At 41.4% G+C, this 17607-nt stretch overlaps 1 protein-coding gene across 1 annotated transcript; it reads left to right on the forward strand.

Annotated features, from left to right (window-relative positions):
* Positions 1-362: 362 nt before the first annotated feature.
* Positions 363-16217, forward strand: LOC309564316 (pepsin A-like; the record flags this gene model as incomplete). Its single annotated transcript, XM_082268945.1, has 9 exons — positions 363-760; positions 9100-9253; positions 10484-10601; positions 12236-12354; positions 12879-13078; positions 15121-15237; positions 15369-15513; positions 15617-15715; positions 16068-16217. The coding sequence occupies 9 exons, from the start codon at positions 363-365 to the stop codon at positions 16215-16217; spliced, it is 1500 nt and encodes a 499-aa protein (XP_082125071.1).
* Positions 16218-17607: the final 1390 nt, after the last annotated feature.

Below are 17607 nucleotides of genomic sequence, written 5' to 3' on the forward strand. Positions count from 1 at the left end.
CTGACCACTCACCTTTGACTACCACGCTGACCCTAGGTCAGCATGCCCAATCTCCATTTGTTTGGAGGCTGCATAATCATCTACTAAAAGACCCCACCTACTTGTCAGAGGTGCAGCAACACTTGCAGAATTACCTATCGGATAATTTACTGGATAACTCAGACCCGCTGGTAGTGTGGAATGCCCACAAGGCAGTTTTGAGGGGGGTGCTTATGCAAATAGGGGCTAGGGAGAGGAGAAGGAGGTCGCAGCGTCTGGACGAGTTGACAAAACAACTCTCTTCCCTTGATTCCCAAAACCAGCAAAACCCCTCAGGGTACCTCACCAATAACATTTTCTCACTTAGGCAGGAAATAAGAACCATGCTTTTAGAAAAATATAGCGACTCCCTTAAGAAATGGAAAACGACTTCTTACTCCACTGGGCAAAAGGCTTCTAAAGCCATGGCCATTCGGATTAAGGGACAGAGGATTAAAGCTAGAATACCATTCGTTTACCATCCCCACTCTAAAGAAAAGCTTCTTAAGCCCAATCTTATCGCTAACGCATTTAGCGCGTACTATGAAACCCTCTACAATATCCAGGCTGATCCAGGTAGTTACCAACCTTGTCCGGCGGATATTGTCGCCTTTCTTGGCACTATAGATCTTCCCACAGTTCCCCCCGACAAACTGGAGGTCCTTAATCAGGCATTTACTGAGCTGGAAATTGGTACAGCAATTTCATCCCTTCCCAACCTGAAATCCCCTGGCCCGGACGGGTACATGGCGGAATATTACAAACAATTCTCTCATCTACTCACGCCACTTTTGACTAAAGTATTCAACTCTGCTGCTACCTCCTCCTTCTTCCCAAAGGAAATGCTTAGCGCCATGATAGTGACTTTACCTAAACCTGGGAAAGAACCCACTCAGACACAAAATTTTAGGCCAATCTCACTCCTGAACATGGATGCAAAATTGTACGCTAAAATTATTGCTACAAGGTTACTTCATATCCTCCCGACAATTATTCACAAAGACCAATCAGGTTTTACTAAAGGTCGCCAAGCATCTGACGCAACTAGGAGGGTTATTAATGCCATTCACCACGCTCGGAACAACGGAACGCCTTCTCTGCTCCTGTCTTTGGATGCAAAGAAGGCGTTCGACAGGGTCCACTGGGGCTTTTTATCAGCAGTCCTGCGCAAATTTGGATTTCATGGCTTCCTGTATGGCGCCATAATGGCCTTATACTCGAATCCTTCGGCAATGGTCCGCACTCCGGATGCGATCTCCACCCCTTTTACAATCACCAACGGCACTAGGCAAGGGTGTCCGCTATCACCCCTGATATTTAATATGGTTATGGAACCCTTGGCTGAACACATTCGATCAAACTCTCGTATATCGGGGATTGATGTAGCGGGTGTTCAACATAAAATAAGTCTATTTGCAGACGATGTTATCCTCATGATCGCTAATCCTACTGGTTCCCTGAATGAAATCCAAAAGATCCTGCAATGGTTTGGGGAAGTATCCTTGTATAAGGTCAACGAAACCAAGTCGCATATTCTTAATGTTGGTGTGGATGCTTATACTAGTGCACTGTTGCAACTTCAGTTCCCTTACTTGTGGGCAGAACACACTATCACATACCTCGGTATTAAACTAACAGCGAACCCGAAAACACTCTTCCTACATAACTACATCCCTGCTCGTGACCGACTTCAAGCTGACCTTAAACATTTGCAATCTCATTGTTTCTCGTGGCTAGGGAGGCTAGCAGCGTTTAAGATGATGTACCTTCCACAACTACTTTACATTTTCAGGACCGTGACGATCCCAGTCCCAAAAACATTTTTTCGCTCAGTTCAATCACTTATCTCCTCTTATATTTGGCAGGGTAGGAGACCTAGATGCGCTCATGTTAGACTCGTTAAACATCGATCTCAGGGGGGGGCTGGAATGGTGGATATTTACGACTACTATTTAGCCTCTGTCCTGACTCAGCTCCATGAGTGGTTTGATCCCTCATCTCATACTTTATGGCGGACTATGGAGGCCTCTTACTGTAGCAGATCGGACCTCCCAGCGTGGCTGATGGCTACGTCCTTGGGGGCAAAAATTCCTTCCCATTTTCCTCCCCCTATGGTGGCTTCGGCTACCGCTTGGAAAATATTGGTATCCCAAAACGAAGTAGGCCTAGATACTGTAGACCTTCCAATACCTATATCGGCCCTCCATTCATTAATACCGGATTCCTGTTTCAAATCTTGGCAATCCCGAGGCATAGACAGTATCAATGATCTCTATGACAACGGTATAGCTCTCCCTTTCCCTATCCTGCAAGCTAAATATCACCTCCCCGATACTGACTTCTTCCTACACCTTAGAACACGCCATTTCTTGTCTTCTATTCCTCGATGGCCATTAAAAATCCAGACTCAGGCTTGGAACTTTCTTTCCTCTGTCTCACCCCCCAGGGTCAAGGGCATCACTACTTTCTACAATATTCTCCAACAAAAATCGGTTTTCTCCAAGTCACTCCCCCATGTTCAATGGGAGAGGGACTTGGGGATGGAATTCACGGACAAACAATGGACAGAGGCACTGAGGTTAATATATTCATTGACTCCAACCTGTGGGAACTGACTCTGAAACTCTCGCTTCGTTGGTATCTCACACCAGACAGGCTTCATAAATTTGACGTGAATAATGACGGTAAATGTTGGCGAGCATGTGGAGGAATAGGTAATCTCTACCACATCTTCTGGCAATGTCCCCATATACAACCATTTTGGCAGGCCACCTTCTCATTACTCTCAGACGTGACTAACACTCGTATCAACCCAGACCCGGGTATGGCCCTCCTCTCCATAGGAGGTGAGCACCTTCACTATGATCTGCGACATACTGTGACCCACTGCTTACTTGCGGCAAGACTACTAATAGCTCGATCTTGGAGACAGGCAGAGACACCACCAATCAAGGGAGTGATTGACACGGTTTCTACCAATTTCTCCTACGAGAGATCTCTATCACTGAAATATCAAGCCACTGCCCGTATGACTAAGCTCTGGCAACCTTGGATTTCTTGGCTTAATAGATCATAAACTCGCCCCGAATCTACTGAAGAATTTCGAGTCTACCAGGCCGGGCCCTGGCGGCCCAGGCTTGGACACAGTATGGATCCCAATGGGGTGTCCTTTCCTGGGTCGTAGGGGTTTCGGAAGTGTTTGATCTATCAAAGGGGTATACTTTTACTGTGATATGCTTTTGACGACATATAGTGGCAGCTAGGATGATTTTTACTTTGTGTGTTATCTGGTTCCCATGGAAGAAGTCCTATGACTACAGGTTTCATGAATATAGTTACGTTTCTACTCATTATTATTAATTCAACTAATGCTATGTTTGCATATGTTATGTGATACAGTATTACTTGCATTCCTTGTTTATCTTGGGAATTGTATTCCCCTGTTGTCAATGTTTCTGTGATGAAAATTTAAAAATTTAATAAAAAGATTTATACAAAAAAAAGAATAATGGTCTGGCAATCACCTGCCTGAGCTCTTTTAGAACCCTCGAGTGCAAGCCATCCGGTCCCGGTGATTTATTTATGTTAAGTTTCTCTAGTTTAGTTCTAAGTCTATCTTCTGTTAGCCATGGCGGTACTTCCTGAGGTGTATTATTTAGTTTGGCCTAAGTCTATCTTCTGTTAGCCATGGCGGTACTTCCTGAGGTGTATTATTTAGTTTGGCCTTACAAGCTGGGTTAGTGTAGCCCCCCAATTCTTTTGTGAAGACTGAAGAGAAGAAATTATTTAACACTACCGCCTTTTCCCTGTCCTCTGTGGCCAAAACTCCCTTATCGTCTTTTATGGGGCTAATGTGTTCTGGCCTCGCTTTCTTACTGTTTATATACTTAAAGAATTTCTTGGGGTTCTTTTTACTCTCTTCTGCTATATATCTCTCGTGTTCTATTTTAGCCGCCCTGATTTTGTCTTTACATTTCTTATTACACTCTTTGTAATGCTTGAATGCTGCCAATGACCCCTCAGTCTTGTATTTTTTGAAGGCCTTTCCTTTAGCATTAATATGCATTTTTATGTTGGAGTTTAGCCACCCAGGGTTTAGTTTTGCTCTTCTAAATTTATTTCCCTTTGGCATGCACTGGTCAATCCCTTTGTTAAGTATGCTTTTGAAGCACTCCCATTTCTCCTCTGTGTTCTTTGTTCCCAGGGTTCTATCCCATTTGATATTTTCTAGCAGAGAGCGCAGATTTTTGAAATTGGCTCTTTTGAAATTCAGTGTCCTTATATTGCCCTTCTGTTTCCTATTACTATAATTCTGAGACTAATTGACCTATGGTCACTGTTTCCTAAATTGCCCCGTATTTCTGTATCCGTGAGCGGGTCTGTATTGTTGGTAATCAGTAGGTTAAGTACCGCATTGTTTCTGACCCATGAAATTGTCCTGCAAAACATTTAGGAACTGCTGAGCCTTAACTGAATGCTCCCCCTTTTTTACCTTCTCTATCTCTGCGATAAAGGGAATACCCCTGAATGGTTGCCATCCAGTCATGAGAGCTGTCAAACCAAGTCTCTGTTATCCCCACAAAATCTAAGTCCTCCTCAAACATCAGCAGCTCCAGCTCTCCCATCTTGTCTAAGTCCTCCTCAAACATCAGCAGCTCCAGCTCTCCCATCTTGTTAGCCAGGCTTCTGGCATTGGTATACAAGCCTCGTAATTTTGACCAGTTACATATATCCTCATTGATGTTTTTAGGCTGCTTCCTTGATTTTTCCCCATACCTACCATGGGTTTAGAAGCTACGAACACCCTACCGCTAATGCCCCCATTTCTGCCCTCTGAATCTTGCTTTCCACTGGCTAATTCTACATCTGTACCCTCCCCCCATGACCTAGTTTAAAAGCCCCTCTAACTATGGCCATCCTCTCACCCAGTACGGTTGCACCCTCCCCATTTAGATGCAATCCGTCCCTACCAAAGAGTCGGTGGCCGACTGAGAAATCAGCCCAGTTCTCCAGGAACCCGAAACCCTCCTTACTACACCAGCTCCTCAGCCACTTGATAACTCCCTAATCTCCCGCTGCCTCTCTGGTGTGGCTCGAGGTACAGGTAGTATTTCTGAAAATACTACCTTGGAGGTCCTAGTCCTCAACTTAGCTCCTTAGCTCCTTAAGTCCCTGAAATAGTTTAGGACTCTCCATCTTCCTATGTCATTGGTACCGATCCGCAATGTGCCGAACCCGAGCGCCCGGTAAACAGCAGACTGTTCGGCGCTCACGGTCTTTGTGGCAGATTGCATTGTCTGTCCTTCTAATAATTGAGTCCCCTACCACCAGCACCTGTCTTTCCTTTCCCTTTCTCCCGGCCTCACTGGAGGAATTCTTCCCCTGGCAGCTAGGGGCGTAGCTCTGCTCCAGCAATGCTGGTCCCTGACATCACGCAACGGGGCGTATTTATTGGGGTGCTCCAGCCCAGGACCGGCCTCCTTGACTTGTTCCATTCTACCCCTCCTAACTGTCACCCCTCTACTCTGCTTTGATTCCTGCACCTCCAATACTCCGACCAACCCATCCTCTGTGCAGGCCTCTGCATGCGCCGGACTGGTACGATCCCAGCACTCCTTCGGTATGGACATTTGGCTCAGTGTTGCCAGCTGCCTCCTTAGATTCAGGACCTGAGCTTCCAGGGAAGCAACGTGCTTACATTTTGTGTATTTGTATTCGCCCTTGATCGCATGATTGAGGAACGCATACATATCACAAGATGTACACTAAGTCGCATCTCCACACCCGCCGGGCATTGTACTTACTAATCTAATTTAGTAATTAAAGTCTGTCCTGTGTGGCTGATTCCTGGCTTCCTAACTCTACCTTCTCACCCTCTGGTACTCCGCTACACTCACTTGACACTCAGTCGCACAACACTCACAATCACACAGCCCGGTCAGACCCACAACACTCTCAGTCGCACAACACTCTCAGTCGCACAGCCCGGTCAGACACACAACACTCTCAGTCGCACAACACTCTCAGTGGCACAGCTCAGTCAGACGCACAACACTCTCAGTCGCACAACACTCTCAGTCGCACAGTCCGGTCAGACGCACAACACTCTCAGTCGCACAGCCCGGTCAGTCGCACAATACTCACAGTTGCACAACCTGGTCAGTCGCACAGCCCGATCAGTCACACAGCCCAGTCAGTCGCAGTCATAGAGCACAGTTGCACAACACTCACAGTCGCGCAGCCCGGTCAGTCGCCCAGCCCGGTCAGTCGCAGAGCCTGGTCAGTCGCAGAGCCGGTCAGTCACCTACAGTCCCTAGCTATTCCCCTCTGGTCCCCCCCACCAGCTGCCAAGCAGCTGAATGGTCACCTACTCACGTTCTGCTGTTCCGGGTCACCAGCTCACTCCCAGTCCTTCAGCCCGCCTGGCCATCCTCCGCCGCTGCCGCCGTTCGGTGGTCCCAGGTACTTGCAGGTATCAAGGTACTGTCAGATCTACTGCTTGTCTGCCCTGGTCTGTCCTTGACTGATGGAAGATCCTGCAGCCTCCCCCTGTCAGTCTTCTACACGCTGTCTGTGTGACCCCCCTCCCCCTCACTCAGCCAAACAGCTTATTCAGCACACTCACATTTCTGCTGTCTCCTGTCCTGTCCTGTCAGTCAGTCCCTGCATGCCTGCAGTACTGTCCCCGCCGCCTGGTGTCTGTCACGTTGCGTTGGCAGTCCCCCTTCAGTCACTGGCTTCTGTCCCAAGTCTCCCTCAGCTGTTCCCCCGATGTCTGCTCCCCTTCACAGCACGGCAATCACAGCTCGCCTCCTCTCCGCATGGTGCTCTCCTCTGCCTCTCCTCTCCACGTTGTGCTCTCCTATTTATCTATTATCTAGTATCTATTTACTGGGTGTAACATCATCTTTCACATTATACAAAAAAATTGGGCTAAATACAGTTTTTTTTAAAATTCATAAAAGTGTATTTCTTCCCAAGAAATTGCATTTGAAAGACAGCTGCGCAAATACTGTGTGACATAAAATATTGCTGTTTTTATTAGTAATGGCGGCAATCAGTGATTTTTAGTGGGACTGCAACATTGTGGTGGACAAATCTGACACTAAGTGACACTTTTTGGGGACCAGTGACACCAATACAGTGATCAGTGCTAAATAATATGCACTTTTACTGTATAAATGACACTGGCAGGGAAGGGGTTAATACTGGGTGGTGATCAAGGGGTTAAGTGTGAGCCTAAATGGTGTCTACTAACTGTGGGGGGGGAGGACCTGTGATAGGCACACAGAGATCAGTGTTTCAGCTTAGCTGTGAGACACACAATCTCATTGTGCCTGTCTGACAGGAGACCCGTCTGCCTTGTATACATAGGCAGGTGGCTCTCATGTCAGTTTCTCTGAAGATCGCGGGAGGCTGGTGGCGATCACGCCCACTCCTCCCGCAGTCTGGCTCCCCCTGTGTCTAATCACAGGGGAAGCACTGCTCCGGCCGAGACCACATGCGCATAATCGCGTAGATCTACGTGATTATGCACAGCTGAACCGCCCTGCCGCAGTAAATCGGCGTGGGACAGTCGGCAAATGGTTAACATTGGCGTCTAGGGGAAATATTGGTCAGCTTGGCATGGCACCGCTCCCTGTATTTAACATTGGCATCTATAGGAAATATTGGAAGGCTTGACATGGCACTGCTCCCTGTCTTTAACATTGGCGTCTATGGGAAATCTTGGTCAGTTTGGCATGGCACTGCTTACAAACTATATGTGACAAGGACTCAAAACTTTTTGAGCACCGAGAGGGGACCAAGGACTACAACATATCCATACATTTAAAATGTGGAGTATGCCTGTACACTACACTGACTGCACTAAATTAACTAAACTCACTATCAGCTAACTACCTGCCTAATCTCTATTATAACACACTATACACGGCTGCCGTATAAGCAGCAGCCTTATATAGTGTGGGGTGTGGACTTAGCAACCCCTGAGCCATGATTGGCTAACGACGCCCTGCCCTTGACCAATCATGGCTCTGACAGGACATTGTGCTGTGATTGGCCAAGGCATACAGGTCAGGTGCATGCTTTGGCCAATCATCAGCAATCAATGCACTGCAACAGCTCAGTACATTATGGGGCGCTCATCGGCCGGGGAACTTCCGGCGAACATATGAATAGCTGATGTGCGAGTCAAACATACTTTCGACACAAATGTTCAGCCCATCCCTACTCTTCTGTCAGTTTGACTTTGAAACTGTGCTAATTCATGTTACTTCTTGATGTTTATATGGACATATGAGATGAATTTACCTACGGTACTTTTAAGGAGAAAAGATCACAAAGTACCATACTTTCTGAATTTGATTTTTATCTTGTCTTGTTTATCAAAAGCTGGTTTTAAATTTATCTGCCACAAATTTGATCATATTTTTATGAATGTTACAAGTATATACGCTTTTTATGTCAACCTTCCTAATTTTTTTATTTTATTATTAAAAAAAAAAAAAACAACACAGTTTGTGTTCATCTCAAAATCTAGACGAGACGTTTTTCAATTGTAATACATATGAAAACCTCAGTTAATTATATTGCATAAAATCCTCTGTTTACATGTGGTATGTATTATTGACTTCTTTTTTTTTTTTTTTTTTTTTTAAGATAGACCATTTTTACAAAAAACACCTGCTGATTTGTATCACATGTGTACAGTGCTTTGCCAAAGTCTAATATTTAATCAGTTCTAGTTAACAAATTTGGCAGCCTTAGCCTCCTTCAAAAAGGTGATGGAAGATTTCCCATTAGATTTAGTTCCCTTGAAGGACACAGGTGGGATTTAAAAGGTGTATATAAAGAGTTGTTGATTGTTAATTGAAAGTTCTCACTTTGGTGTCTGAGTTGGACAGCAAATCATGAAGATCCTTCTGCTCTTGGGACTGGTAGTTCTGGCACAATGTGGTGTGGTAAAGTATGTAACAAAAAAGGCATTTTCTAAACTTAAACACATTCATTTAATAAGTAATCGTATATACAGAGGTAGTATTGAGATGTTAAATTCCATATTTAACATTTTTTTTACAGGGTTCCCCTCCGAAAAGGAGAATCTTTAAGGGCCCGCTTAAACAGACTAGGATTACTGGGTGACTATTTAAAGAAGCATCCCTATGATCCAGCAACTAAGTATTTTCCATCTTTAGCTCAGGCATCTGGTGAGCCCCTGCAGAACTACATGGATGTGAGTAGCCAACTTATTCTTTTATGCAGCTTTTCTAAAATATATTTGTCTCTAACTATTTGGATTAGACCTTAGAGGTACATTATTCCTAAAATGTTGGTGTTCATTTCTGTAATATTAAATCTACCTCTACCAAAAGCTTTTTTGGGTAGTAGTCATATTGGCTAAAAAAGTTTTTATTTCTGTCTGTAACTCCATTGGGTGATTACCTTCATTTCCTGGGGAAGTGATACAAGGACAGAAACGAAAGTGACACTAAATTATATCCATATTCTCCCCAAATAATCTTACATAGTTACATAGTTACATAGTAGGTGAGGTTGAATAAAGATAATAGTCCATCCAGTTCAACCTGTGTAGGTGTGTGTGGCTGTAATCATCTCACATAGCCCTGAATGTTCTGATCCTTGAGATGTACGGCTAAGTGTCTTTTGAAAGCCACCATACTTCCCGCAGAAACCACCTCTTGTGGTAGAGAATTCCACAATCTTGTAGCCCTAACAGTAAAGAACCCCCCTCGTTGCCTGAGGTTAAAACACTTCTCCTCTAATCACATTGTATGTCCTCGAGTCCTCATGCAATCCCTTCGAATGAACAGTTTTTTTTCTAAGCTGAGATCCCCATTAAGATATTTATAAATTGCTATCATGTCCCCCCTCAGACGTCTCTTCTCCAGGGAGAATAAATCGAGCGATTGCAGACGCTCTTCATAGTTAAGGTCCTCCAATCCCCTAATCAGTTTAGTTGCCCTTCTCTGGACTCTCTCCAGCTCCAACACATCCCTCCTGAGGACTGGCGACCAGAACTGGACAGAAATCTACATATGTCAAGTACTTAATGGCCAAGTGATTTATTTTTTCATAAAATCGTTATTGTTTTTTGTTGGTTTCACGAGTTCTCAAATTTCTCCTTTTCTCTCTCACTTCTGTTTGTTTGGAACAAGCAGTGCAAGTTAGTTGCAGTCATATTCACTATGCTATGAACACTACAAATCCTATAACCCCTAGTCAAGAGAGAATGACTACGTACAGTGGGATCATGGGGAATGAATGTTAAAAGCTGATTGGCTACCATGCACAGCAGCACATGTTTTTGCACTCTCCAATTTTAGTAAATCAACCCCACTGTGGTACTATTTTAACATACATATTACTCTATTTCCTATACTCTTTGGGGCATATAGTTATTTGATGGCAAAAATATATTCTTACATATTTGTTTCTCTGTCAGATTGAATATTTTGGGACCATTTCCATTGGAACCCCACCTCAGTCCTTCACCGTTATCTTTGATACAGGATCTTCAAACTTGTGGGTTCCCTCTGTTTACTGTTCCAGCCCAGCCTGCAGTGAGTGCTGTACAATGAATTTACACTAAAAGGATAAATCTGAGTGGGAAAGGGATAGAAGCTCTTTTATGTTTTATTGCTCAGTGAGTAAAATCTCTACAAAGGGTGCATAGACAATGCTAAAATATTTTTCAAAGGTGGAGTAGGAAAAATTTAGATCCTTTTTTATTACTATTTTTGTCCCACGTCCTGTTTGGTCAATAGAACAGTAAAGTAGAATATACACAGTGGGGGACACAGATAGCAATAAAAATGTTATATTGAATGAAGATGGGGAAGTGGAGTCTGATGGGTGGTAACAAACAAACAAAAAATAAATACAAAAGTAAATATATATTTAGAAATATTCTCCACTGAAAAAATGATGGCCCTCTCATATAACAATACTTAGACAGAGGTAATACTTAATGGCAATTATATTAGGCTATTTATACAATTACTATATGGGTATTTATACAAATTCAAATCTTTATAAGAATTCCTAACAGCAATGGAAAGTCGAAACCTTTAAGGGGCTAAAAAAAAAAAAAAAAAAAAAAGCAACACAGAACCCACTGTTTACGTACTCAAAAAAAAAATATATATATATACTTAGCCATAAATAACAGACCTGTATTTATTGATGTAAAAAAACAAGAGGATTATAGTAACCATACACAGTTATTTTTTCATTAGGTGGGGAGGAGAGGGAGGGGAGTAGATTGGCACTAACACAGCTGACAGGCAGGGAGGGAGGTGGAGAGAAGGAGCAAGAAGAGACAGCAGGTGGCACATAAACTGACCACAGTATCAGGGCTCAGCAACTATGATAAACATGGTCAGTTTACAGAGGGGAGGGCAACACCAGGCAGAATCAGCTTGGTATTTTAAGGTGATAGAAAGGACCAAATTACACAGCAAATTACAAAGCTGTATAACGTGCTTGAAAGAACAGGATCCATTTTTTTTTCACAACCGCTTTAAGTTGAATTTGTATTTAAGTTGGAACAGGTACATTTTTTTAAGTGTAGCTCCAGCCAAAAAAATATATTTTTACGTTTTTTGGATAGCATAGGGAAGGGTTAACACCCCTGTACAGTTTGTTTTGCTGTCTGTGTTAATAAGATTTCACCTCAATTTATGTCCCTGTGACTAATGGATTTTGAAAAATTTGGGTTGTTGTGGAAATAAGAATTGGTGATAAAGCTTCAGTGAAGACACCTTTTTCCCATGATAACTCTAAGGCTGGCCATACATGTTCAATTTTCTTGTACAGTTTTCTGTTAGATTTACCAAAAACCATATAATATGAGGTCAAAACAACATGTTCAATTGTATCCTATAAGGCAGGCCTTTGTACTACATAGTTGAAGGTAAATCTAAAGAAAATTGTACAGAAGATTGTAAGAAAATTGTATAATGTATGGCCAGTCTTATAGGAGTGAATTCTCCTTCCTAGGGGTAGATTTATTCTCACTTCCTGTTGTCTGCCTGTGTTTGGAAGTATAAGTGGTATGTAAGTCAGATGTTTGTACTCGGGGACTATGTACCAAGGTGCAGAAAAAAGTGCATGGTTGTGCCAAAGGAAAAACTGGCCCCGCTAACATCTGATGGTTTTGATTAAACACTAATTCTAATTTTTTTTATTTTTTCAGCCAATCACCACATGTTTAACCCACAGCAATCATCAACTTTCCAATCTACCAACACTCCAGTATCTATCCAATATGGCACTGGCAGCATGTCTGGGTTTCTTGGATATGACACGGTGCAGGTATGAAGTGGCTAAAAGTCTTACATTGATTACAGTGATATAATACTGTTACTTCTGTACACTTAGGGATGTATTGTACATATCAGAAAATTAAAGAGTGATTTCTCCTGTAAAACTTAATTTACTTTCATTCTTTGTAAATGCCAGCAAATTTGAATGTTACTAGGCAATTTTTACTCCAGGGCAACTGTTCTTCATTCAGAAGAATATCGTGAGCCAGAAAAACAGTGCATTCTGTCCACTAGATGGATTTATTTCCCATAGTCATCAGCTCTATCTAGTGACTATAATGCAATATTTTCCCAATTAATGCTATTCTTATGAATGATAAACATCTGCCTTGGAGTAGCATTAATTCAGTAATATTTGATTTGGCCAACGATTGCACAGAATGTGCATGCAGTTTGACGGGATGATAAGCTCTGCATTTTTATTTTAAGAAATACACTCCTTTAAGTAAAATAAACATAGTTTAAAATTCTATTTTTGCATTAGCAAATACTTTGTTCTTTTTATACCCTCAGGTTGGAAACATCCAGGTCACTAACCAGATTTTCGGTTTGAGCCAGTCTGAACCTGGATCATTCTTGTATTATTCTCCTTTTGATGGCATCTTGGGATTGGCATTTCCAAGCTTGGCATCTTCTCAAGCTACACCTGTATTTGATAATATGTGGACCCAGGGTCTCATCCCTCAGGATCTCTTCTCTGTCTATCTAAGTTCGTAAGTGAATACTGCTATTTTAAAAGTTGCATTCATGGTCCCCGAATTGCAACTTGGACTTAAACTGCTAAAATTTAAATTCCAATCCAAAATCACAAATATAATTTGGAGTAGAGGCAATATACCTCAAAGTGTAAAAAGGGTAACAGTAAAGGTAAAGTAGGCATTGCTTTTAAAATAATCTAGATATATATGTGCAAATCACACACACACACAAAACCACATTGTTTTGAGTCTGGTCATATTCAAACAACTATTGGGACTTTTATGCTAAAAATTGAGTGCTGAGTTGGAACTGGTAACCCAGAAAGGACTCCTTGTGTCAAGATATACAGTAGCTGCAATCAATTCTCTTCTTTGCTTCATTTGTTGTGCATGCTGTACATCATACTGGTGCCTGTACAGAGAGTTCCACACTGAAATTAGTGCAGTCAATACTAAAAAGGAAATATTTACTTCTATCCACAGAGAAAGTGACATATCTTATACATTTATGGAATATCTTATAATTTATAAACGTTCAACATTTTACATACTGTATTTCTGATAAAATTATGGAATTAGAAATCTGTCAGGTATTGACACGTGGCATGTCCCTTAACATTTTTCTAGCATGGATCCTAGAAGTCATAGCTATGTAGCCAAATGTAAGCATATTAGCCTTCCGCATTTTACCCGCATTTATTCTGAAGGGTTGCACTGTTTTAAATGCTTTTAGCAGGCGGACAAGGCTAATTTTACCATAATTATTAAAGGCTTTAAAAGATGCAATTTTTGTTTGTATTGTGATGGTGAGTGAGCATGAGTGAGTGCAATTGGTCCTTATTAGAAAGCAATAATTATTCACTGACAAAGTTAAGGATTCACCCTCAAATTTCCAATGTTAAAAGACAGCCTGGGGTTATAATTTGATATCTCGAACATAGATTTTCTATTGAAAATGTTAGTTTTAAAGTGATTGTAAATGGTCACCTTGTAAAACAACCCATTCAGTATAAAATAGAAATGAAATGCAAAACATTTTTGTATAGATATAAAAAAGCATTATAAATATATTTTTCCCATTTTTTATAAGTGATCACATTCCCTCCGTTCTCCACTGAGCTTCCCAGTGAATGACTTTGCAAAGGGGAGGAGGGGCATGTCAGGGCAAGTCTGATTATTGGAGGACAGAATACTGAGTTCCCAGCATTGCTAGAGAATTGACAATGGTGTGCTCTCCTGCCTCCATGTTTCTAATAGGAAAGCAGGAACACCAGGGATTTCACATAAAGGAAGCAAAACAAAGAGAACAGGATACTTTCTCATACAAGTACATGGTAAAGCAGGCACACGTTAGGAATATGAAATGTTAGGGTAACAAACGCTTTAAGGTAAATTACTGCCATCCACTGATCATCACATTGAGAATTGTGGTACACAGTTTGCCTATAGCTTTCAAAATTACTTTCTGTTGTTGCTAAGCATTAGTACTGCACAATACATGTAATGCTTCAAAAAGAAAGGTGCTTCAAAGTGCCGAATCCTCCAAGAGAGAGACCAAATAGAATTCCCACCTCACTCACAGATAATTTTGACTCTTGTGTTCGGGAGTCAAACTGAGCACAGGACCAGGAATGTGCAGCTGTCAGCGCCTCCATAGCTCTTCCTTCAGGCCTATATTGTAGTTCAGCATTGCTCCTGGTATTGCCTTAAAAACACCTGTTGTCCACATCAAGAGAAGGGAGCACTGCATAGTGAAGTACATACATTGTATTTCGTATCAGATAGAAATGCATTTCAATGTGTAAAACCATCATAAGCCTAAAGAAACTCAGAAGTCACTCTCATCCAAAATGACTGCTAGCTCCGAAAGATGTCCATGTGGTCCGTCTCTCTTGGAGGATTCAGCACTTTGAATCACCTTTCTTTTTGAATCACTATTGTGTTTCACTATTTACTCATTTGTTACCTTTTGGTTTTAATAGAAAAAAAATCCTGCCACCCCAGTATGCTATACATGTTAAGTTTAATTTTACATGTATTGTTTTTTCCTCTTCTAGTCAAGGGCAAAGTGGCAGCTTTGTTCTCTTTGGTGGAGTAGACACCTCATATTACAGTGGAAACTTGAACTGGGTCCCTCTGACTGCAGAAACATATTGGCAGATAACAGTGGATAGGTAAGAACAGGCATCCCTTTTTGCACCATGGTCCTTGCACATATGCAAGAATTTAAATGGATTTATCACATTAAACTGTACAAAACCAAAAAGTGGGTCACTCACCATTTATTTATTTTTTTTGTGCACAGCATATCTATTGGAGGTCAGGTCATTGCATGCAGTGGCTCCTGCTCAGCTATTGTTGATACTGGAACATCTCTTCTGGCTGGACCATCTACCCCTATTGCCAACATTCAGTACTACATTGGAGCAAGTCAGGATTCAAATGGACAGGTAATTCTTCTGCAGCTTTGCGTTAAAGTAGTCTGGAGACAATAGTGTTTAAATGTGTTATTTCCGTAACACTTATCTATGTATGTTTACATTCTGTATTTAGTATGTTATCAACTGCAACAACATCAGCAACATGCCAACTGTTGTGTTTACAATCAATGGTGTCCAGTATCCATTGCCAGCCAGTGCATACGTGCGTCAGGTAAGTTCTTTTTGCAGTAGGTATTACTGCAAAACATATTTTAGCTCTTTTATCAAGATATGTGCGATGGGGCCTTTAACTTCAACTGTATATCAATTTAAATTCTTACAACAATTCAGAATTCTATTTGCACTCATATCACTTATATATAAGACTCTAAACTATATACAGTATACATTCATTGTATCTGAATATATTTGCAAACACATCACTCTGTAACATGAGAGTTCTAGGGTCTCCTTGCTTCCAGGCTTCACACAACACATCAGTCACATGGCTACAATTACACCTTGTTCGCAATATTTATGATAGCATTACATTCTTTATTGATACATGTTTTCATATTCTACAGAACCAGCAGGGCTGTACCAGTGGATTCCAGTCAATGAACCTACCAACCAGTTCAGGAGATCTGTGGATTTTGGGAGATGTGTTTATTCGAGAATACTATGTGATCTTTGACAGAGCCAATAATTATGTAGCAATGGCACCAATTGCATAAAAACAGATTTGCATTTTCTCTGTTATTCCCCTATGTGTTCTCTTTATCATAACATTTAACATTGTCCTTACATAGTAAATCATATATTTTCAGCTGTTCTGTTTTAAGAAAAAAGAACTTCCACAGTATCAGTACAACACCAACCTTAGCTTGTTTTGTATTGAAATGCAACATTAGGATAACAATGTACAATAAAATATCTTTGAGCATTATGAGTTATGTCATGATATAAATTAATACGTTAAAAAAGATCACTATATTTTTTTACAAAATTAGGTTTTTGCATTAATGTGTATGTCAAGATAAGCTTCTTTATCTTTTTAGTTTTAATTAGTGGGGAAGGCTTACAATCTTTGCCAAGTTTGCATTGTTGTTTGTTGCCCTGCTGGGGTATGTGATTTACCCTAAAATAATTAGAAAATCCTACATTTTAATTCATGAGAACAAAATTGAGTACAAATCTACTTATGGGGGAAAATGTTCCACTAACAATTGTCTAATTTCACTAACAATGGAGAGATTTTCTCTGACTTCATGTTGCACCTCAATGACAGGAAGTGAAGGAAATCACCTCAGTAGGCTAAACAGGAAAAAAAAAAATACCTGATAGATTCCCTACTCTTTTGGTTTTTACAAACACTTTAACAGGGAAACAGACATGTATAGCATGTCTGGTAATGATATTCTGCTAAAAAGGTAAATATTATACAAGCATAATTCTGGAAAGTGTAACCCTAAAAGTGCATTGCCATTTCAAGAACAATCTGACACTTTTTATCCACATTGAATGTCGCTAACCCTGCCCATGGTATTTAACCCACACTGTTTACTAGAATGGTCCGCTTGGAAACAAGGAGGGAGGGTTTTCCAACTTGTTGTAGTAAAGAAGTGGAACATTCGTTGACTATCAGATTTTGTATCATTGCTCCAATGACTAAATTTACAATAAAGGCACTTGTCGACAGATGCCATAGATGGCAACTTTAAGAGCTGGCACAATTGGGGGGAGGGGTGCTTTTTTTGTCCTTCTGTTCCAGTTATGAGACACTGCTACTGAAATTTGCTAGTGTAGCAAAATGGGAGGAGGAGACTTTGTGATGCAAAAAAAACTGAGGGCATTCAGTACATCGTAAATCCTAAACTTGCAACCCACTTAAAAAACTTTAACAGCAGGATGGCAGGCATCTGTACTTAAAGTAAAACTAAAGTCTTACCTTTTTCTTTTGTTAAAAATAACAAACATGTTATAATTACCTGCTCTGGGAAGTGGTTTTGCAAAGAGCAACCTCCTCTTTTCGGGTCCCTCGGCTCTCCCTGCTCCTCCCTCCTGTTGAGTGCCCCCACAGCAAGCAGCTTGCTATGAGGACACCTGAGCTGAGCCGAGCCGCAG

Source organism: Pelophylax lessonae (assembly GCF_965119305.1).
Source record: "Pelophylax lessonae genome assembly, chromosome: 9".
In the NCBI taxonomy this organism is placed as follows: domain Eukaryota; kingdom Metazoa; phylum Chordata; class Amphibia; order Anura; family Ranidae; genus Pelophylax; species Pelophylax lessonae.